General features: G+C 38.3%; 1 protein-coding gene across 5 annotated transcripts in view; it reads right to left on the bottom strand.

Annotated features, from left to right (window-relative positions):
- Positions 1-25,483, bottom strand: part of Gadl1 (glutamate decarboxylase like 1) — a 159,742-nt gene that overhangs the window by 29,129 nt on the left and 105,130 nt on the right. For all 5 annotated transcript variants that reach the window (XM_020156325.2, XM_074074048.1, XM_074074047.1 and 2 more), the window contains 2 exons: positions 23,679-23,730; positions 16,238-16,327 (listed from right to left, as the gene is read on the bottom strand). In XM_020156325.2, the coding sequence (XP_020011914.2) occupies positions 16,238-16,327; positions 23,679-23,730 (142 nt within the window). The remainder of the gene's footprint in view (positions 1-16,237; positions 16,328-23,678; positions 23,731-25,483) is intronic.

Raw genomic sequence — 25,483 nt, forward strand, 5'->3', positions numbered from 1 at the left:
AAAGCTAGATGTCTAGAAATGAGCATCATGATTGACGGGAATTTAAGCATGTGCCAACCTGCTCTCTTTTGTCCCAGTAACAAAGGACTAAAGTTAAGTCTTGACTGAAATTCTCAGTTACTCAACTGACCTGAAATTGACCATATAAGATTTTTATACAACTCAGGTGAGATTATGGAAACATTTATCATGCCATAAAGGACTGTAATGTGTAAAGTTATAAAGAAAGGAATCTTTGCAAACATAATACTGAATAGCTAACCTTCCATCACTCTTTGTAATACGATTTTGAAATTCTCCCCAAGAGATGTGGTGTATTCCTCTATATCATCTCCTCTTCTATCTGAGCTGACCTTGGATTGCTTTGATCCATGGAAAACAGCCAAAACGATGGGCACTAGATCTGAGCCTAGGCCTCACAAGCCTGGATTACTTGGTGGAGGATGAGAGATCACACAGGAGACAGCCTAGGTGTCTCAGTGAGCCCATCCTAGTCCGTCCTGTAGCAGCCAACACAGTCAAGAGCAGCAGAGCTGCCTACCTGACTCAGAGCTGACAACAGGCATAAGAGTGAGACCAGCCAAGATAAGAAGGACCACATAGAAGATCTGTAGCTTCATGTAGGGTGATAAAAGCTTATTATTTAAAACACTGAGTTTGTTTTTATTTTTTTAGCAATAGCTAATTGAGATAGCAGTCTAGCCTCCAACAAGAGTCCATAGGAACATCTACAGAAAGGAAGGGTAACACGGGCAGAAAACGCGTGAGTCCTGAGAATCGATGACTGCTATATGCTTTAGCTTTTCCCTTAGGCTTCTTTCAGCATTTCCAAGGTGGTTGGAGCCAGGACTCCTGGCTGACCTCACCACCAGGGCTGAGAGTTTCAGATCTCAGCAGAAAGTCTGCCCTTCACTCACAGAACACTGTGAATGCCTGTACTTCTGCTTCCAAGATGCAGGCTAAAAGGAAGTAAGAAGTGGGTTCTGGACACTATCAAATCTCTCCTCACATATGCCACTCTTTTTTAAATATAGCTTCTGAAATCAACCTACTCTGTCTGACATTTAAAAATCAGCTGATACAAGAAAGCAGGAAAGTACAACTTAGCAAAAGTGAAAAAGGGACTAGATCAGGAGCCATATCCTCAGAAGGCTATAAAAACCATAAATGCATGGGAAACTTTGCATGGAAAAAGGAAAGGGACCTTTAAGAGATGAAAGGGTAAGCCATCAAAGTGTTCTTTACGAGCAAGTATATCCATGCTCACAGAACTTCTGCATGTACAGCCAAGGCTAATGTAATAGCATTAGTGAATACCGAGCACAATCACAGACCCGTGGATTAGTGGATTTCTGCCTTATGCTTGTCTTTTGTTTATTTCCCAGGACATAACCCCTCCCTCTGATTATACACAAGTATAAGCAGAGGACCTCAAACTCCAAACATCATTTCTCATGATTACTAGATAAGGCTGAGAAATGCAAGTAACTTTTACAGAGGACTTTAGTATCATCACCACGGTGACACCATGACACCATGGTGTTCATACATTATCCCAAATGTATCTTCTCAACAATTCCAGGAATTTGGGGATATTAAACCCATTGTACAGATGAGGCTTGGCTCCAAAGGTCTTGAAGCTAGTTTTTTGTTGCAGCAGTAAGAAGAGCAAAATCAAGTCTGGATAATAGCAGAAAACTCTCTCCAAAGTCATTTGAACCTCAAGCCTCAGTGGCCCAGCATCCTCTGCCTTAGAAATCAGTGTTTTTTCACATGTGACAGTTGGCCAGGTGTTCTTCCACCTGGCTGATTGTATGACCCAGCACTCCCTCTCTAGAGAACCCCTCTTTGACAGGTTGAAGGGCACTCAGCTACTTGATGGAGACTCTAGCTGACGACTTTTCTCCAGGCCCCTCGGTGTGGCCTCTCCCAGTTCTGCCTTCAGCCAGATCTTAGTGTCCTGCACGATGCTCCACATTCCCTTTGTCTTTCCCTGCCCTTGCTCTTCTTCTCAACAAGAGACACCAGACTGGGCTGTTTAAGTCAGGTGCAATGGTAACTGTTCAGGAAGTATCTCAAAAAACAAAGGCAGGCCTTCTGAGGACATACCATCAGGTGAGGGAGAATGTTAAGACTTTTCCTGGATTCTTGGTGCTGAGAAAAAGACAGGTCTTTACAGTGACCTTACTCAAGAAAACTCCATTGTATTTCCATAAAGCAAGTCATCTCCGTATTTGCTCACTGCTCTACAACTCTTAAAGGACTGTCTCAGGCAGAGCCCTGTGACATCTTCGCAAAACATGAAAGACTGCTTTCTAAAACCTGATGCAGTCTTTCTAGTGGAAGACCTTAGGGACAGATTCAGCAGCAAAGTTTCTTCTAAAGTTCCTTCCTACCTGGGCTTAGAAATTAGCAACTCCCTTGCAGCTTAGGAGTCTGATGTGATAAAGAGTTAGTCACCACGGTGCACCTGCATAAGTCATAATTTCAGAACGGAGTGCTGTAGGTGAAGCGGCATAATGATGGAAATCCATTTTGCCAGCATAGATCATGGTAGAGGAGGCTGGACAAGAGCTGGCATGACTTGTGGCAGAGTCACAGTCCAAGAGTCAGGATCAGAAGCTCCCTGGGTGGACCAGCTTAGGGCATGACTTTGAGACATTGGTCTCTTTAGCCCACTTAACAATTACGAAAGCCTTTAATCCACTGTACATCTCTGGATCTCTAAGAAGTAACTTAGAAGAGGAACTCTTCGTGTTCTCCTTCCTGTATATCTTCAGTACTTTGGTCCTGCTCATAATTCTTGCTCCACTTGACTTGTTATTGCAGAAACTTTCAGACATATTTATCTTTTCCTCAAATTGAAAGCTTGGTACTATGTCACTTTCACCTTTGACTTTCCCCATAGTGCTTGGCACAAAGCATTTCCTAAACTGAACCTAGGTAGGTTCCCATAGGCTGATTTCTAATTCTTACTAGGCTTTATTATTCCAGACTCTATACCTTGTTAATTTATGCCTAAACTGCACCTTTCTTGGGGCTAACACATATATTATTTTCTAACCCCTAATCAAGCACTAATGTACAACATGCTTTATTCAGTAGTGTTGCATAAAAGCACATGCTTTGAAAGACTGACCAAAAAGCAAAAATAAAACAAGTTCCTGATGTACACTTTGACAGAGCTATTGGGATTTTATCCTGCTAGGGAGAAGAATTAAATGATAGTTTGTAAATATATTAAAATCTCACTTCCTAATTATAATCATCATTATAACTGCAATCTCCCAAACATCCGTGATGGTATTTTTATAAAGTGAAAAAATACTAGAAAATACAAAAATAGAATCAATAATAAGGTAATTGTGACTCTACACCACCCAGCAAGTATTGGAGAGCTCAGTGATTTCAGTACCATCCTGGTGAAAGGCAAGGAGTAGTGTGGTGGGTATGATGTCATCTTGAGGCAAGGAGCCATAGTCATAAATCTGAAAGTTGAAAAAATTAGTTTTATCACAGTCATCATCTTTAAGGAGTTTGTTTTTAAAACTCCAAATTTCACAAACTAACCTAGACTTCATCTTCATTCATGGTAGATTCAGTTACTCCAGAAATACTTATCCTTACTTCTTCACTTCCATGGAAAGTAATCTATTTCCCTGCTCTATTGGGGTTGGATATGACCATATGGCTAGTTCTGGCTAATACAGGGGTGGAGCAGTCTCCACTGTCTTTCAGTGTTGGGTTCAGCCATACAACTTGCTTTGGTCAATCAGATATTAGCAGACATGAAGTGACACAGGCCCTTGAAACATTCATGCCCCTCTCATTTCCATATGAAAACTTTTCTGATATTCATAGGTTTGAGGAAAAAGAAAAGAAATTCACAGAGAAGAGCTGAGTTGGGCCAAATTAGCCACCCAGTATCTCTGGCTTTCCTGCAGGTACAGTGGCAGTACACACTGGCTCTTTTATACCACTGGCATTTTGTGATGTTTTGCTTTACACTATGATTGTGGCAATAAGTCATGTTCCTGTGAGACAGGAAAGGAAATTCTCTTTCAAAAATGAGATGTACTAGAAAGAGAAGGCCCACCCTTGCAGAAAGCATCTCTCTCTCTTCACATCCTTCCTCTTTGAGACATCACTCTTTTGTTTCCATAGCAATTCACATTGCTATTTTCTAACTTTGCCTTTACTCCTTGTCAATGTTACTCAAGAAGTTTGCTTCTCTTCATGAAGCCTCTTCTCTCGTTTAAGTCTCATTTTCAGGGAACTGGATCCCTCTCTGTGGAAGACTCCCACGTTCTAGCCCCAGATCTGAGCTTCTCCTGAAGTCCTAGCCACTGAGTGTTACAGCCAGTAGACTGTCTCCAGCTGGCATTCCCTGTTAGTGTCTCCTACACAGAATGCCCAGAGCCAAGTCCAGCAGTGACTTTCACAGACTTGCTCTTCTACTGTCTCTTTCTTTTATTGATCATCTTCTAGGTTGGCCATACACAAAAGTTCAGTTATAACTTGCTGTCTTCCTCTCACCAAGCCACACACATTTAAGACGGTCCTAAATACCTGCAAATAGTTATGGCTTTCCTAAGTACTCAAAGGGAATTACTTAGGTTACTGGAGATTTCAAGTTAAAGGCATGCTATTTGAAATAATTTCTGTAAAGCAAAGAGTGACTGTGGTAATGTGACTTTGCCCTGAATGCATTCTTTAATTCCAGAATTTCTACCACACATATTTGTAAAAATAAGGGGAAGAGTGGTGATGCATGGGTGATGGAGCCTTACCTGTCCTATTAAAAAAGACTGTAGTCATCATTTGATAGGTCACAGAGGACACAGGGAAACTGAAGCCATTCCCGCTTCGATTAGCAAAATTAAAGGCTGATTTCCTGTGCTGTCTTACTCAAAAATCAATGGTTAATAAGAATGTGAGCAGTATTAATTCAACCTGGCAAAACAGGGATAAAAATTTATCATGCAGACCTTGGGCCATAAAAATATTTTGCAACTAGATTTCTTCTTCCATTTAAAAAGAACAGAACACTATCAGTTGTCATAAAGGCATAAACACAGGACCTCTGAAGAGACCCTGGATGCAAATCTTGCATTGTGTGCTCTATTTACTAATTTCATGAAGCCCTAAATCTGACCAAATGCCTATCTAATGTACATTACTGAGAGATGTCCTTTCATGGATAGCAATGAGCATTCTCAGCAAAGTTTTCACATGATTTTTCTGAATTGCCACAATATTAAAAATATATGAAGAATACCCAAGTTCTGGAGTTTGATAAACTGACCTCCAAAATCAGAGACTGGAAATTAAACAAAAATGCTTTATAAACTTAAAAACCTTTTTCTTGACATACTTTCTACCCTCTGATTTCCATTGGAAATATTTCTATAAATATGTGCATCAATATATCTATATGTATACACATTCTAATTATATGTGTGCTGTTATGTGTTATAAATGTTACATGTATATATACATATACACATGCATATATAAAATTTTTTATATATGCAGAATTTTTAGCCAGGTTTTGACCTGAAAATTTTAGATTATGAAATAAATCAATGTGCAAATATCAGAAAATAGTTTTTTTTAAAAAGATACAGAATTTGGTTATCTATACTTGGAAAATATGGCTTTGTAAATATTCAACAATACAAAAGAAACCACCTCCTCATTGATTTTTTTCCTTTGTAATAAAATAACCAACATTTCATAGGGTATGCCTACTAAACTGACCTTTAAACCTCTAAATAAGGATAATAAGATTGTAAATATTTTATTTGCAATTGATTTTGTGATAATTACATAGAAAACTCAACATAATAGATATTCTGTAAAGGAGTAAACTTATATTTAGCTACAAGTTTTCATATCATATTTATATTTGATTATTTATATTTCATCATGTAATTAGTGAAACAATTTTAGGTTTAAATTTTGCAGCAAAAAGTGAACTGAAGAGGAACTGTTTTATGAAATTTCCAAAATTTATCTCTCTCAAATAATAACCAAGGATAGAAAGGATAAAATTATCTTAATAGAGTTATAGAATGAGATTTTTGACCCAATGCATTTTCTCTGCTCATACTGGAAGATACACAATAGAAGCTAATTTCTAAGACTTGATGTGATAGATTCTGGTGTTTAGACTAAAACAAGTCATACCTAAATTTTGCACTATTTCTGTTGGGCCATACTGATAAGTGTAAGGAAAAGAAAAATGCATTACAAACTAAAACCCAGCTTTCTTTTGTAAATGGTCAATTAGAACAATTCCATGTGGTACGTTTATCTTTCCTGTTATCTTTCATAAAACTACAATCCCAAATTGAAATTCTAAGCTCCTCAATGAGTTGTTTTTTTTTTTTTTTACAAAAAATGATTCAATAAGATCAATGTGACCCAAGCATGTAAAAGAATGGGTGTGCACAACAGGTGTTCAGAACTGATTTTCAAATGAATGGACAGACTTGAGTGAGAATTTTGTCACTCAGGTCATCTTTTTGCATGCAAGTATTGCAGATCTCATAAAGGACGTGATCAGTACTGACTTAGCTAACCAGTATATGCTGGTCCACCTCAGTGCCACCTCCCTCTGGTGCACAGAAAAAAGGTCCCCAATATGAGTGAGGCACATTAAAGTTGACTAAACCAAACTCTTGCTATGGTGCTGTAGCATGCCCCACAACAGTAAGCACAGCATCTCTAGGACATCCCAGTAGGGGACAGGGTCCTGAGAAAGAGAGCATGGCCCAGTAACATATAGGGAAAGTCTGAATAAGACCAACAGAAGTTTAGCCCTCTAACACCACACCTACAAATTTGGACTCTTTTTTCCTTCCTGCCTTCCTTCCTTCCTTGTTTTGATTTTCACTCAGACCAGTGATAATCTGATAATACAGGAACACAGTAACTTACAACACCAACTCTATTGGCTTTATACAAGGCAGAGAAGGTACTATTCCCTGTGGCAACAGTAGAAGATCCATTAAAATGTGTACCTCCCCCAAAATGTCTTTTTATGAAGCTGCGCCTTCCTCTGCATCCCTATGCAAATCATGATTCATAAGAAGCAATGGCTCTCAGTCTTTTCTTCTTGCATATCAGAAGCCAGATAACAAGATGACCTCTAGCTTCCCTGCAGGCCAGCTCACTCACACTCAGATGAGCAAATGTATAAAACAACTCTTTTAGGTGAAATGATGGATAAGAAAGGCAAGAACCACTGTGTATCTGGAAAACCACTATAGGCATACAAGTAAGTCACCCCAAGGGTAACACTAGTAGATGCCTTAATTCATTGAGTCATTCATTCAGCAAACATCCATTGTGCATTGTGATAGTAACAATATGGAAAATGAAAGAACACTAGTACGGCTGCCCAGGTTCCTGCTCAGAGGCCATGCTTGGATTGGTGCTCTGCAATCATCATCTTGAAGTTCTGGATGATTCTGGAAGAAGGAGTCCTGTGTATTTGTTTTGTTCTGGGCTGTACCTTAGTCAGGCTTGGGAGATTGAAGGTCACTATGGCCAATTCTAGTGTGACACTTAACCTCACTGTCTGCATTTCCCCTTCCATTACAACATTAAGAATACAAATGAGTAGATCTTCACTTATAACAGGGATTACAATGAATACACACACAAATATTAAAAACATATATCACTTTAAAGAATGCTATTTCACAATAGATCCAGTAATAGTCTTAGCAAATTAGAGAACCCATTATAAAGCAATACCATTTAAAATCTTTCTTCCTGGCACAAAAACAGAAACACAGATCAGCAGACAGACTGGAAAGTCCAGAAATAGGATAAAATATTTAAAAAAATATAATACATGATAACGAAAATTTCTCATAGTAAAAGTATTAGGAAGTATTACTTACTATTGGAATCACAGGATAATAATTTGAGGGAATAATCAGGTTAGTTCTGTATTTTACAATGTACACAAAAGTATCTTTCACATGGATTAAAGAGTTAAATTCAAAAAATTGAATGACAGAAAAATCAGCAGGACTTGGAATAGAATATTTATCAGATTTGTGAAACAACAGAAACTTCAGCTTTGAAGCAGTGGAATAAATCACGAAGAAAAAGACTGACAGATTTGAATACATAAAAAATTTAAAACTTCTGTACAGTGAAAAACAGCAAGACTAAAATAAAAAGGACATGATTCTGAGGGCAATATTTGCATTCCATGAGACAAAGAAAACTTTAAAACCCAAGCTATATATAACCACATTCAAATGTATAAGGAAAACAACAAACCTCAAAATATAAATATGTAAATTATGAAAAGGCTAAATACATGGAGAAACACAATTAACTAAGACAAAAAAAAGAAAATCATTCATCCCACCAACAACCAATATGATGTAAAATAAAACCAACTTGGGACAGGATTTTGCACCTTTGTAAGTAGCTCCTCTCACCCCCACTGGTAATGCCCATGCTGCCACGGTAGAGTGAACCCTGCATACCTGTTACTGGTAGAACTGCAAATGGATACAAATTTCTTAAAAATTAATAACACACCCATAATCAGGTTGCAGTCACACCAATTTTCATAATCAACAGTTACATTTTGATCACTTTATCTTCTGGAAAAGTAAAAACATGAACATGAAGATACCCATTATTGTATACAATGGCAAAATACTGGAAACAACCTGACATTCACAATTATAGGAATAGTTTATAAACTAAGATATATACTACTTCACAGAGAAAGCATATTTAGCTTTTCTACTCTAGAATATCATCTAATAGGATGGAGAAAGAGCAGTGAAGTAGCTTGAGGGGAAAACAATATTAAGAGAAAAATCATGTAATCAGGATTTTGTCAAAAGCTGGACACACTTTTTGATTGTGGGGAGCAAAATATTAGAGGAAAAAAAGAATGAACCTTTGGAAAAGAGAGGAAGAGAGAGGACAAAGGAAGGAGGAGAAAAGGTGGTGAGAGTCAGATAAAATGAGGTCATGAGCAGAAAGGCACCCCAAAGGCAAGCACAAGAAAATCAGTTGCGGAGACAGGGGCATGACCTCCTCAGGTAAAGATGAAGAAAAAAAACCTGTTGGGGTGCACAGAAGGAACCGTTTGACCCCTGGAGAATTCCATACTCGGAGAGCCTCTCTGGTCTGCAGAATTACTGTGGTTCTAAAGATTCTCACAGCACCTGCTCACTAAGCATCAAGGATCATTTTTCAGCCATGAAAGAAACAACAAGCAGAAGGGCCAGCAGGGGGCAGGCTGGGTACTGGCAAAGGAGCTTCAAGGATAGAGGGGAAAAAGTTCCTTTTTTTCTTTCAGCTCAGGGTTCATTCTTTATTTTACAACAATAAATACCACACTGAGTCCACAGCAATTTCCTTAATAGCTGTGTTGTGGTTATGAACTTTGTTCCATAAACTTAGTTGTGCAAGAAAAGTCACAACACTTGATTTTCTTTAGATAAAAAATCAAACCCAACCTCAAGTCATCAATCATCTTTGGCCAGCTGGAAGATCAGGAAGTCCATCCTCAGTCATAATTATGGCTCGCACATCTCTGAGTCTTGCCAGGGTCACGAGAGCCTTAACCAATCTAAGGCTAAGGGTTATCCCTCCCTGTGGAATTCTCGTCTCCTGCACCCATGCTTTGGTGTGAGGGAGATTTCTCCTCTCTCCCCTGGGCCTGCCTCTGCTGCCTCCTCTACACGTCTTCACAGGTCAGTTTATGCTTTCAGAAAACCTAAGAAAAGAGAAGTCTTCGGGTCATGCAAACCTTAGGAAAGGCATAAAGCCTAGAGGCCCTATGTCATTTTTGGGATGGAGTAAGGAGAAAACACAGAAACATAATACATCCACACATCTTAATTGTGCTGCCACCTGTGGTACAAGTTTTCAGTCATTAGAACCCCCTTCCTAAACTGCAGCAGGAAAACAGCAGTTTTCTCCTTCTGTGCTATCTGACACAGAGCTCAGTATCCCTCAGAGTTCATGATGGGTTGGGACTGACCACCAGGTTAGACATCTTGGCATCACAAAATCAAAAGGGACATATCTCATCTCATCTCATCACATGATAAGAAACATCCAGGACACATGCACAGAAACAGGTGGAACAGATGAAGTTAAGTAAGAGGTGCACTAAAAGCCTAACACAGATCCCACTGGCAAGTGTAGGCTATAAATGTTTAAATCATTTGCTAACATTGAAACATTAAAAACAACAGTTCATATAAGTACCTTGCTTCTTCTAAAAATAAGAAGACCTGGCACCCCAAACTTGCATTCCCTCATGCAGCCATCATTAGTGTCTAAGTGAAGATTTTCCCCTCGGTTGGGGCTGGCAATCCCCAGCTTCCACAATACTCACCCTGATATATGGGGAAATTCAGAATTATTTCAGTTAGACCTTACAATGTGAACAGAGAGTAAAGAAACCGGAAAGTTTAAATGACAAACTTGGTTCATATGCAAATATTATAGACCAGGCCAGGGCATGGGTGCAGAACAGGAGATCCAAGGTACAAAGATACCTGTGAAGTGTAGCTTTAGCTGTGCTCCTTGGCTCATTCCCATCACTGCTATGGAGGGTGCACAGTGAACCATCTAGTTTCAGGCACACAATTGTTTGTGGTGTACATGACCTGTAGGGTGCAACCTACATGGAACCACCTCTTTAAGAGCCAGCTTTATCCTGACTGCAGGCCCAGGGACTTAGCCTCAGTCTGCAGAGAGACAACAGCTCCATTCTGCTCAACTTTGATTTTCAACAGCTCAGACAGGCTCAAAACTTCTTATGCAATGAGTTAGAAAGCCCAACAGAAATAAAAGAGAGAAGCCTGTTAAACTCAGAAGAGAAAAATAAAGGAAAGAAAAAATACGTTTTTAATGAGGACGTCTATCCTTGCCTAGCTTTCCTGGGAAGTTCAAGTAACTATCCATGAAAAATCTCCCTCTAGTCATGCGTAAAGGACAAAAAGCAATAAAAATAAGCAAAGAAGATAATTAATAATAATAGTTTAAAAATTATTCTATGTATTGAAAGATGCTTTACGTACAATGGAAAACTCACTGTGCACTTTCCCCACTGTATGTGCATATCTAACAAGATTTTTGTTAGAACCTTTTATTGGTTGAAATTTTACAAATTCCATGAAGTAGAGTTGCTTAGAATGACTGTGAAAGAACAAGTGGGGAAGAAAGATAAGCATAAAAGCTAGAAACCATTCAGAGTACCCCATGCCCATCAGCAGAAGAGATTCCCCTCTCACCAGCTTCTCCTGCTTATTCATGAAGAAGGCCACCCTTAATCTGGGTGACTACAACTAGAACATCTGGGAACTTGTACACAAGAGCAGCTCTAATCTGAGACAACACTTAAATGAACAAGTCTTCATAATGTGAGAAAGCACATCAAATACCTACAAAGCCCAGGAAATTCACTGCCTAAGCCTGCTGAAAGTCCACGACCCAGCATGATAAGGACAGGGGCCTTTTCTAGTCACAATCAGAAATACTTGATGCAGGAACTTCTACATTAGTCTCTCTTTAAATATAAATTGTAAAGCAAGAGCATCTTGAAAATAAGTGACATCCACCAAAAACAGGACTTTTTGAAGAACATATGATAAATTGAATACCATGAAACTTTAAAAAGGACCTCATTAGAATTCTTTAAACTGCCATGACTTTAGCAAAATGTGTGTTATTAGTTTAAAAATTATTATCACAGATCATGATTGAAAGAAAGTCAGAATCAGAATTCTCAAAAACAGAAACTCATAAGGTTTTATGAACCCTTACACACACCTGCACATGTGCACAGGCAAGCACACACACACACACATACACACACACCCTTCAGAGAAACCAGAAGGCATACACAAAAGAGAGGATATTTGAAGTAAAAAAGAAAAATGAGGAGATGAGTGGTGTGTGACAAGGGACGATTAAGCCCTGCCTAAGGTCCCAAGAAGTGGCCTGTTTGGACATCTGTGAGGCTTCTCAGATCAGCAAGCACTTCTTCGGGTGCTGTTAATGAGAAAGCTGTCAGGACAACACTAAATTCTGTCTAGAGATATGTGGACTATCATATCAAGTTATAGCACCAAATAAGCAATTAAACAACAAATTCATCAAATAGGCACTGAAGGATTTATTCTTCCTCTGCTATTGAGGAGAAAAGAGCCTGTTATGAATGACTTAACATTAGTTGCAAATCTGCAGGTCAGCAAATAAAGCCAAGTTAAAATGACCATGCATGAGTAGCAAAGACAGGTTGTTAATTGCTTTTAAGAATGCAAATAGTGTTGGTTAAAGTAGATTTATGAAATGTACACAAAAGAGGAAATCTCCATCAGAACATTCAGTAATGAGGAGGCAAAACAAGCTAATGTAACTTTCAGTAACATCCTCTGGGGCTTACTTTCGGTTTATCTTTCCATTATGCCCCCAACTTCCTTCTCCTCCATGGTTGATCACTATGGAGCAGCATGAAAGGAGCAAGCACACATAAACTCATGTTAGGTAGTATGTTTAGAGAGCCAAGTAAAATCCCACTCAGTGTCCCAGGAAGGGCACTAGGGACCCTCGGGGCCCTAGGAAGCCAGAGGAAGATCTCTCTCAGACTGATCACAGCATTGCCTATGAACTCGAAACTAGTATGACTAGTATAGGTATTGTAGAAAGAAGAATATATTTATTTATTTATTTATTTATTTATTTATATCTTCTACTACCATGTAAAGCAAGGGAAAAAGGTTTCTTCAGAACTTTATCAAGAGCTGTACCATTTCCAAAATGTTATCACTAGTACTACGCCATTCTTGATATTTGCATCACTGACACCACCCAGTCATAAGTCTTCATTTGCATGCAGCTTACATTCAGTGTGCTTCCAAGAATCTTATTGCCTCCATGTGTCTTCTAATATTACCATGCGGAAGCATTGAGGTCAGGTAACATATTTTATTATAAACTATTTCATATGACATATAAGGTCTTTCACAGGGTTTACAAAACTATGGTATAGGGAGGACATACTTTCTATTGGTTTCATTGTAGGAGGATAAAGGAACATTATTACTATGTATCATAAATGGTGCTCACTGGGTCTCACAGTTGAAAACTGCCACAGCAAAGAATGGGAAGCAATTCAGAGCCTTTCAGCAGGAGAGTGAGGAAGAAGCAGCACTGGAGGTGGGAATTGCAGGGAGGAAAGAAAGTCAACAGGAGAAGGGAGTGTCAGGAGGCCAAGAGACCAGAAAAGAAATGGGGAAGAAACAAAGACCTGGCATACCAGGTCTTTCTGTCAGAAAGAAACACATGTGTAGAGGACCTCTAAAAAAGAAGTCACTGGAACTCAGTAATTGAAGGCAGTGTCACAGAGTGGTTGTCACAGGGTTGTCAGACTGCAGAGCAACTGTGTTCTCAGAAATAGTCACACACGTGTCCACACACCTGCAAGCACACATACACACACACATTTTGTGTGGTATCTGGAATATTCCAGATTCATTACCAAATAATCCCTCTCCCCTTTTGCTGTCAAAGGAAGACTTATCACACCACTGAGTCTGAAATCTGACAGCTCACCCTGATGCTGGTCTCAATTGAAGGGGCAAAGCCTTATTCAGCTTATTTATTTGTTTGTGATTCTCCATCCAAGATAAATCCTGAAATAAATTTGAAGTGTGTTTTAAGTACACTCTGCATTATAAATCATGTACTTGCATTCCTACACTACAGTAAGCACAAAACCACAGAGCTCAACAGTAGGTATATATGCATTGTCCCCCCCCTTGCCAAATTCATTCACACATACCCATGCAGAGAAAAACAGAACAACACTGGGAACCTGAGAATCTGAGTCCCAACAATAATTTGTGTGCAGAACACATTTTTTATAATTAGAAGCAACATAACAATAAAATTGTATGATATTAGACCAGGTGAGGGGAACTTATTTCTAACTGGCAGAAAAGCGTTTCGAAGATGAAAAGATGGGGAGTCATGGATATTAACCATAGAGAGAAAATACAGGGTTTTGGGATAAAAGAGAGTATCTCAATTCATATTTGATTTCCAGTTAAGGTTGAAAAAGCATATAATACTTGAATTCTCTGATTTTGACTTATATATCCATCTTCGTTATCAAATTTTCTGAGAATACAAAGTAAAGAAAGAATGAGTCAAAAATATCCCTAAATATAATGAAACTATCTAGTTATCCTCATTCCTGTCTGGGCTACAGTACTGAGTCAGTAAAACACAAATATCATATTTTTGTTGCTTTTCATAACAATCAAAAATGATTTCTAGCTCAGTGAGAAAAGTGGAAACCATATCTTTTTGAAGCAGTTTCTCTCCCCACCCCACCAAAAAATATCAGTTGCATTCCATCAAAGTAAAAAATGTCTCTCTAAATCTCACCATTAAATTCTCACATTGTCCAATTCCTATGTCTTTTTATGGGTTTACTTACCATCTGAAATGTATTCTTAAGCACTCTCTTATTTGCATTGTGTGACAAAAAATACAAGACACATCCCAAGGATTATATTAACCACCTGAAATAGGTAATGAAGGCCTGTCTAAGACAAGGTGTGGATAACATCACTCATCTCTCCCCATTTTTGCTACCTGATCTCAGGTTTAACAAGAGGTAAAATATTTATTTATATATTAGTCATCTAGTATGCTTCAGTATAGGAGGCTTAATGTGTCTAGAACAAACAGAAAATGACATGAGGCCAGGTGAAGCTATAGGTAGCCAGCACTTAAAGGTAATGCAGTACTGCCTTCCTTTATTAGGTTATGGCAAACATTCCAAGTTCTTTGCTTTGTAAGATGGCCCTGTGCCCTTCTCTCTGCCCACTACACTCATCTCACCTCTCGCCACTGCTCCTTTGCATTCTGTGGTCTTCAAGTTACACCTTCCCCTCTTGAAGAACCTCTAGGTCTTCTTGCTGTGATACTTCTTGGAATCTACTTCTTTAAAACTGTCTCTTCAGTGGCATCCTCATGACTTTGCACTAGTATTGCACACTGAGGGAGATGTTCTTTCTGTACACTTTCACTGCAAGCAGGGCTTAGCTCCACTTACTAGTTACCTTGTGATATCACTTGATTCACCATCTCAATGAACATGAACTTCTCAAGAGCAGAAACCAAGTTTTGATGTTGCAAAATGCAGTGAGCACTCAGGAAATGTTTGCTGCTTGCCTGACTTGTTAAGTCTTTCCTTTCCTTCAAAGGGCAAGTAGAAGGGCTATCAACTATAAAATGTGTTAAAATAATGATCATTTTCTCCATTGAGGGGAGGGAGGAGATTGCAAGTGAGAGCTTTTATTAATGGGGGCGGGGGATTGGAAAGACAATGCAGCAGATGAGGAATTACTGAACTTTAATGACACCCATCACAAACTCTCATGCTGCATGTGTGCCACACAATCCCCATAGGAACTCCCAAGTTCACTTTCAATATACACGTGTCCATACAGCAGGGGAGTGAGATCAAGTAGTGTTGTCTCGTGAGATTTCACAGTTTTTGGAACCTGGATTGGAGGCAGGATTTTAACCGGCAGAGCCATGCTAGGCAAGGTAGGGATGAAACACAGCCATCCCTAGAGCTGGGGATGCTCCTCACTCTGGACTGTCAGCCCTCCACGGCTGTGTGTGATGACACCTTCAAGCACATTTGTTCAGGGATCAGGTGAAACCTATTCCTGGTATCTCTTTCCTTTTTGTCCTGTAAACCCTTGGGTATAAGATACAGGCCTTTTTTGGGGAAGAGGACAAAATGTCACACAGAAAAAAGGTGTCGGATTTACACTTTTCACATTATTTACAAGTGAAGTAACACAATACTCATGGAGCTGCACCAGCAGAACTGAAATGAGTAACCATTCATCACCCAGCTTTTAGCCTTATGTCCTGTTACTCAATTTCATTTTCTAAAGTACATTGAGAAGCACATCTAGTAAATTCTATAATTATCCTGCAAATAGCACAATTGTTTTGAGTCTGTGTATTAAGTGTGCTAATCTGTTAGATTATTTACAACTGTTGGCATGTGGTCATTCTGTAATCTAGTCGAAGACATCTCTCTATATCTTCAGGAGATCCTCTCAAATACAAAATCACCCACAGGATCAACAGACACAGGATGCTGAGCCCATCTCATCAAAAAGGAAAACACCATGCATGAATTACTCACCAGACTAAGTTTCTCCCAGAACTCCGGTCCTTCTTCCATCTCTCTGAGGCTTGGTGGAATGTACCAAAAGCAAATATTGGCATATTCAGGCTGAGGATTAAGAAAATGTGAAAGCTGTTTTGTTACCCAAGATCCATCTTAGAAAATGGTTAAACAAATACTTCTTAAACACTTATAGCTCTTTATCATGTATGTATAACTTTGATAAAACATCAGAATCCTTCAGAGTACAGATCTGTTCTGCCTACCTTTTGGTTATAGCCTATTGTAATTGTTTTCTCCATTGCTTACATCTAGAAGGTTTTCTTCCTCTAGAAAAAGGATGGACACCGAATAGGAAGACAAGTTTGGAGCTGCCTCAAGCCATGGCTGACCATCAGTTAATGCCTGCTACTTACACACCTGGTTCTTTCAGCTTCAATCCTGATCCTTAAAATATTCCTTATACTGTCAGTTCCTTCCATTAATTCTTTTTCTGCTTTATGGAGCTACAGCTGATAAATGCAAAAGGCCCTCTGAGTTGAGAGAATCATGACATGATCAGGATTCACAAGTCAGCATTGCCATGACCCCAGTCTATACTGCTTTGGAAAAAAAAAAAGAGGGAGGGGTGCATCACCTTGACCCTTGAGTCCTGAGCATCAGTGAGAATGTACCTCAAGTATGAGTGTGTTTAAAAGGCAGAATATGAACTCTGGTGCTCAAGATGCCCAGAGTCTGATTTAACCCCAAAACAGTAACAAGCTGGCAGTTCATGAAGCTTGCTGGCTGACTCTGAAGAGCATGGTGCATGGTCTGTGTTTGAGAAATTCTAATGTAAGCTCGCTCACCTTTCCCATGAACTTACTTTCTATCAGACACGATTTGGCTGGAAATAGGACCTCTTCTAGCTCTTATTTAACTCAGGCTTTAACTCAGCATTGTCTCATAGACAAGACCTTGTCTTCTTTGAACCTCAACACAGGATGTGCCATGTCAGAGGCAATCACAAGACTTGTACGCGATGGCCAGGTGACCGAGGACATTATCCTGGGAACTCATGAACTGGACACATGGAAAGACCATGGGCCATGTCCACCTCCTGCCATTTGACTCTTAGCAATGACATTATTTGAAATGACTTTGGTTTCTCCACCACAACTTCAGTTTGTAGATAATAACCCATGTTATAACAGTTCTCAGTGACCACAGAATTATGCCTCAGTGTTAGTATAAAATTTTAAGTATTTCAAAAAAGGAAACAGGTATCCTCCCATCATATCTTGAGAGCAAGACTGGTATTATAGAGGGTTCTGATTTCAGTGGATTCTAAGTCACAGTGGATGCCCAGGAACAGTTCCTGCTCAACAAGGTAAGTTCTTACTCTGCTCATCTTTTCATCTTTGAAATTGCTAACATTCTTATTGGATTTAATAAAAAAGAGCCACAAATAATAAAACTGTAGAGTAGTTAAAAATGAAGTACTTTGTAACTCATCTCAATTGCCACAAACGTTTATGAAGGGGACTACAATAGTTTTAATAACTGTTTATAATTGCCATTCTGATTTATAATCAACTTGGTTTCTTTCAATCATTTAATGTGAATAATCTTTCAAATTAGGCAACTGTTTCTGATTAGATAATAGAAGAAAAATATAATTAACTATCAGTAGATTCTAGAAATTCATCGCTTTACATCAATGACTTATGTCAGTTATAAATGTATTGCCTCTCAGCCCCAAATTCACCTCTTCCTGGTGTCCTACAATAACAGAGGTGGGCTCTGTACATATTTCTCTGTTATCACCTGGCCCATCTTATACTTTGTCAAGAGAGGTTGCTAGAGGAACATTGGCTTGGTATGCATGCCTCGTGGGTCTCCTGCAGAACTGTGGTTCTTTCTAGCAGGACTGGGTGTCCAGCAGCAAATGACCCCCCAGAAGCTTCCCCCTTGCTGGGCACCAAAGCAGACTAGCAACAGGTCAGGGTCCATAACTATACGTTGTCATATTCCTCTTGAGTGGTTTCACAGGTATGGACACTAGCCAGGCACCTTGCCTGCATGGCTTCTCTGGTGCTTCTATGAGTAGCCTGCAGTGAGGTCCAAGTTGTGGATTCTCACTCTGACTGGCTTCCCTGGGCACTCCAAAGTGTGGGTTTCTGACAAGTCTTACCAACATGACACTTCAGTGCATTTCTTGCCATCCTGTGAGCCACCGTTACATTCCCCAAAGAGATCTGGATCTTGGCCCTACAAAGATCCTTTGTAGCCTTTTTTTCAGATATCTATCTCAGTTCTAGCCATGGTAGCTGTTCTACACATCAGTTATTCTTATATATCTTTTAGGGTTTTTTTCTTCCCTATGAAGACGCATATAAAAGCATCATCTTCTTTGTTTACAATGTCATTCAATCAGAATAACAGCAATAAAAAGCTAGCACTATGCATTTTAGTCAGCATAATTGCAGACTCTAGCACACACTTTCAAGTATTCAATCATGCAAATTCAGTATGAAGGCAAAGCTGTCATGGTGGGTTGTAACAGACTATAAGATCCTAGAGTTTAAATACAAGATTGGACTGTTGAAAATTTTAAGGGCAACACCAAGTAGCACAAAATGGTGAGTTTTGGAGTCACAAGGATGTACATTTGAATTCCCAATTCACCAGATCTTTGCTTGAGTTAGTGTCAAATGTTCTAAGTTTCTGCTTCCTCATCTATAATGTAGAGATATCATAGTCTGTGCCACAGGGTTGGTTTGATGAATAAAAAGAATTTACTTCTAATATTTGGTACTATATCTGGCACATGCAGGCAACTTGATTAGCTAGTGACTATTGTTTGGGGCTGTACTGGTAGAAAAATACCCTTTTCAAGTAGATGAGCAGCCTCATTAAAATCTGTAGTAGTTGAGACGCATCTCTGTGCTAATTTCAGAGTACCATACTTGAACAAGATCACTAAAATTTATAGAATATCTAAAGGTCAACCATACTGTTCAACATAAGAAGCAGAGTTTTCTATGTTTTTAATATTGGACTAGACATTGAGATGAAAAGTGACTTACATTATATTCTCACCTCCAGAAACTCAAACACAAGTAAGGGTGTTAGGTAAGGCAATTAGACTGTAATAGAATGAGCATTAAAAAAGAAGAGATTTCTCATAATGTAAGAAACATTTCTGGCAAAGAAATAGTACACATGCCAGTGTAGGCAGGGGATGATAAACAGTTGGAATGAATAGAGGACAGGATTTAATGAAGAGACACAAAGCTGGAAATAGAGATGGGAATCATTTCATAAACGGCTTCCTCATATGTCATCTTGGGGGTTTGGGCAATGTGGGGTAAGTGTAGTTTGGTGCCCTAGGAAACAGGTTTCATTTTGGAAAATCCATTCAAATTGCAGAGTGGAGGATGGGCTGGAGAGGTCTATGACTGGAAATGAGAGACAGCACTAACCTAAGCAGTGAAGGGTTACTGAGCCAAGACACTGGCTTTGGGAAAGGAGAAAACTAAGTACCCAAGAGAGATAAAGGGAAAGGAAGGGAGACAGTGAAAGATGATATCAAGATTTTTGCTTGGATGGATCATAGTTCTAATGACCAAATGAAGAATGCATATTTTGGGTAAGAAAAATGGCTACATTTCAGCTTTAGAAATGGCAAATTGAAGTGCCTGTGGAGTCTAGGTCAAACTGCAAAACATACCCATACACAAGGGACTAGACTTTAGGAGACAATATTGAGACTATATAGCACTCTAGATGTGGATAAAACATTTTAGGTAAACTATGTGGACAGAATAAAGGACCAAAAATAAGAGCATGAGGAAGAATATTTAAAGGGTATTTAGATGAAGAGAACATCACAGAGAGACTGAGAAGAAAATGTCACATGGGAAAGGAGAGAAACTGGGAAAGAAAGTCAAAAAAACCAACACAGGGGAGAATTTCAAGAAGGACAGAATGGATAACAGTATAAAATGCTACAGAAGTCTAAAAAGAAAATAAAACACTATATGTTTAAATATAGCAATTGAGAGGTTGCTATGTTCTCATAAAACTATATAACATGATAACTATGTAAGATAAATCACAATATGCTTTGTACTAAGGTTCAACAGATATTGGGACATGAATATGAGCTCCCTAGAAGAGGTGTTCAAGCAGAGGTTGACCACCCGTTCCTGTGCTGTCAAGAGAGGTTTCATGTAATAGATGTCCTTGAAGGATGACTAGATGTCCTTGAAGACCCTTCACGGCTCTTGAAATCTATGAAGCCTAAATAACTCTTTTTACTGTAGAACTCAGGAAGAGAAAACAAAAAGTTGAATAATTAGGAATCTCCCAAGAGATCAAAATGAAATATGTGAATGATAGGATAGGAATGAAGATAGCTCTAGGAAAACATCTATAAAATCTTAGATACAACACAGGTAAAACCAGAGATCTGATTTTTCAGGGGACTATGAATAATGCAGATTTTATTTAAAATGAGACTTTCAATCATTTTAAAGAAGATATTCATTACTTTTTGTTTTTTTCAAGAAAAGATATTCAAGTACTGGGTACTCTATTTTGTTGTATTCATTTACTGTTTTCAGTGTTCTACTTAATATTCTTATGGCTATCTGCTAAACAATACTCTATCTCTCTCTCACGCACACACACACATCAACTTGACACTTCCATGTGAAATTCAAGGCTAAATCGACTTTATTTCTTAGAATAAAGAGAAAAGAGGCAAAAATCCACAGAACAATCCTTATAATTAGGGGCTGGGGCCACTGTCCAGTGGCAGAGAATGGGAAGCATTTGCACAAAGCCCTGGGTTCTATCCCAAGCACACACACACAAAAAAAAGAAACATGAATAGTAGAAATTCTGAAAGATAGTTTAAGGATTCACCTGTACTACCAGGACCTGGAAGCTCCCATAGAAAAACACATCCAGGGGCAGAAGGCTACCAAATGGTCAAAACCTGCCTTAATTTTTGTCACAAGGATGTGAAAGTCACTCCTAGAAGATGACCCTAACAGATTCCTTCCTCACTTTTTTCAACCTGTAGGAAAAATATGCAAATAACATTTTAAACAGCTTATTTTTTTCTCATCATTTTCATTTTTTCCTCATCTCTATCAAAGGATTGTGCAGTTCTAGGCTGAAAGCATGGCTAAAGGGGTAGAGCAACTTCCTAGCAAATACAAAGCCCTCAATTCAAACCCAAGTACTACAAAAAAAAAAAAAAGTGTATGGTACTTTCCATAAACACTGCAGGTCCCATCACCAGAGAAAACAAGGCAACCCAAATTTGGGAAAATAGGCCGTGCCATTCTGGTGCATGCCTGTAATCCCAGCTACTTGGGAGGTAGAAATAGGAGGATGGTGGTTCTTCACCAGGTAAAAGCACAAGACCCTATTTCAAAAACAAACTAAATGCAAAAGGACTGGGAAAGGGCTCAAGTGGTAGACTGCTTGCCTAGCACACTTGAGGCCCCATTATACTCTCCCCCCAAAATTGGGGAAAATAAAGACGTAACTCAAATTCAAGAAAATATAAAAGGTGGTTCAAGCATGATTTAAGCCAATCAAATGATTTGTTTCTCCCACACATGTTTAGATATGTACCTCTAAAAACAGCCACATGCATACATAATTAGAAGTCCATTATCATGACGAGTAAAAATATCAACAGTGCTCTAAAAGCTGGTTCACATTCATTACTAGCCAACTGTTCTAAAACTTCCTTTTCACAGGTGGTTTGTTCAAGTTAGGATTCCGACAAAGTCTACATACTGCATTTGGTTATTGTGCCTCATAAGTGTCTTTGCCCTTAAGTAATTATCACACCCATCTTTTATGTTTCTTCAAGTCACTGGCCTGTTGAAGAAACCAGGTCACCTATCTTTCAGAATATCTGCATTCTAAATTTGTCTTTTGCTTTTCTGTCATGTTGCTTTGCAGATTCCTTTACCTCTCTGGTTTTCATTATTTTAGAACTTGCAAATCTGATACCTCCTTTGTAGACAGTGGTGGAAACCATGCTCTGCATTAGAACAACTGCTTCTTGAACTTGCTTGAGGATTTTCACCAAACTCATGTGGACTATTGTGCGGTCTCCAAATTTGTGCCCTTTATTCTCATCTTGTCATCCATTCACCCTCATCATCACCACATTCCTTCCCTCTGATGCCCACCTGCAGCATCTTTTTAAATTAGATTCAGGACTCCTTCTCAAAACATCTCCAATAACTGCATTTAGAATGAAAACCAAAGGTCTTATCTGCATCTACTTGATCCACCCAATCTGGTTTCTACCTACCTCGCCAAATCCATCACCTACTGGGTGACACCATCTTTTGGCAGTTCAAACACATAGACCTCTTCAGCTTTAGGTTTTTGCAATTGTTTGCCAAATCTGCCCACAGTGCCTTTCCCTCGAGCATCTGCCTGGCTTGCTGTAAGGCCTCAGCTTGGTGATAAACTTACAAGCTCTCACCTCAGTTGTCCAAACTAAGCAAACACCTCATACACACACTCCCATTTCAGAGTGTCACCCTATTTACTGCTGTTAGAATAATTATGTGTACACTGGATTGCCTCTCATGGGCCTGTTTGTTTTCTTCAGACTTCTCCCTACTTGATGTTCCCTCTGTCAACTTGTTTGTTCATTCCTTTTTACTTTCCACTTGAATGTAAGTGCCACAGAGCAGGAGCCTCTCCTATCTTGTATCTCCAGTGCCCAGAACTGTGTCTGACACATAGCAATTGTGCAATATGTTGGCTGGACAAAAGATTAGCAAAAAATACCTACACTTCTTACATACAGCACAGGCTTCTAGATTGCAGTCTCTAGGTGATTTTACATTAGGTATGTGCTATAAGACCAAAGTTAACCACAATTTATGTTTCAAAACTAAATTATATTCCTTATATTTCCTTACCAGATATTTTAGAAAAATATTCTCCATCTTTGTAATTACCTGATTTCCTCTATATAGCAAATAATTCAACAACAAAATGACTAGTTCCCATTGCTCCAAAACTAATATGCTCTCATTATTTTATAAGAAGAGAAAATGCACACATTGTTGTACATTCCCTTAATTGATTTTTCATATGCAGGCAGCACTATAGTACAATTGAATATTTGCAGTACAATCATTATGCAATTTATATATCAAGATAGAGGTCATAATTTACTCAGCATTATCCCTGGTAATTATTATTGAGCTTTTTAATTTTCAACTTAAAGGCAACTATATTCCCTGTGAATCCAACAAAGAAAAAATGATCACTAATAGAGTAAATTAGCATAATGGACTCCACAAATTAAGCTAATGACTTGTTTCTAAGTCTGCAACATGAAAACTAATGAAATATAACAGATTAGAAAATTACCACCTTCATCACTGTTGACTGACAAAATCGTAAGCACAATTCCACAATAACTTACTTCCATCAGTAACTTGAATCCTTCTCTTTTCTTGATTTCCTCTACTAGGTACCTAAAATTAAAAATTACAGTGTTCATAATCTTTAATCTTAAAACACCATGAACATGACTTAATTAAGACAAAACTGTTATTTCTGATACAGAGAAAGGCTTAGTCTCTAAAAAGATACAGGTAAGAGCACAGGGATAGGCAGAGCTATGTATTTAAACAGGTATTCCTGAGTTTACTGCAATCCTCTGAGCCTCAGTAGAAGGATATACCTTTTTAATGAGATAATGTCTACCTCACATGCTAACACCAGCTTTTAACTCTAGTATGAAAAGCCAGATAAAGTAGAGTAGATATATATCTCTGAACATATTGGTTTCAGACCCAAATTCTTGATGCAGATTAAGCACAGATATTTAAATTACCTTTCTGTCTTGGAGGGAAGAGATTTTGGTGTGCAGTCCTTGCTTGTAATTTAATGGAAGACCAAAATTATCTTTTCCATGGGCAGAACAGAGGCAAGGAAGGTTGACAATCAGTGTCATGTTAAAAAAAATAAGCAAGCTATAGACATTGATTGGATGTCTATGGCTCCATCTGGAATATAAATATTATCTGGAATATAAATATTATCTTGAATATAAATGTTATACCAGGAACAAAGGGTTCAGATATACAAGAAATGGAATATTATTGGGTAAAGACTAAAATGATACAGAGAACATAAAATGTAAAATAACACTGTATCTTCTCCCCCTTGGCTTGGTTTTCAGCTACATAAAAGAGAAGCCTGAAATGGTCAACTGAAAATTAGTGGTTTGATCATGAATCTAAAAAGTTCACAATGCTTGACCTTGTATTTCAAATCTGGGGGACAAATGTGAGGAAATGTTCAGAGTGCTGAAAGAAATGTATTTGCCAGAGAGATTTATTGTGATCTCATTTGTAATAGCAAAAAAAAAAAAAAAAGAAACGCCACACTCAATAGTAAGGACTGGCTTTGAAAATTACAGTCTTGTCATGTAATTATGGGACTAGGACAATATTACTTTTATATATATATATATATAGTGTGTGTGTATACATATATAATCTCCAATTATTTTTCAGGAACCTATTCTTGTGCCTCATTCCTTTACCTGTAAAATTGGACTAATACAATCTACTTTCCCAATCTGAAAATGTTATTATAAAAAATTGAATAAATTCATACAGAAAAATATTTTAAACTATAGAAGATGTGTAAAGAGGGGGTTTTATTATAACATTATTTGCTTAAGACCATTCTAGTATGTGAATATGCAATATACTAGTTTATAAGATAGTTTTTATTCCATAATTTATCTATGTAGATTTTCACATAAGGTTAAATATTGATGTTTTCATATAGATATCTTTTTCTATTAATATTAACTAGTAATATTTATCCTTTATTTTGATCAACAATGTTATCAACACACACACAGAGTCACAAAGTATTTGGTGTTCTGCTTGCATATTCATTTCCCTGAATATTTTTTCAGGAGATGTTATATAGCTATAAAGTTTTTGAACCTTAACCTTACTGCCAAATGCTTTTTGAAAACAAATTTTAATGGTTAATAAGCATCAGAAAAGATACTTGAGATCACTAGTGATCAAAGAAATGCAAATGAAAACAAATAATACTTACCCATGGTCCCCACATGGTATTGGCAGTATTGGGGTTTGAACTCAAGACCTTGTGCTTGCTAGGTAGGTGTTCTATCACTTGAACCATGCTACCACCCTCCCTATGGTACTAGAAACAAATTTGAAAGAGTGGCAGCATCCAGCA

This window comes from Castor canadensis, chromosome 5 (assembly GCF_047511655.1).
Source record: "Castor canadensis chromosome 5, mCasCan1.hap1v2, whole genome shotgun sequence".
Taxonomy (NCBI): domain Eukaryota; kingdom Metazoa; phylum Chordata; class Mammalia; order Rodentia; family Castoridae; genus Castor; species Castor canadensis.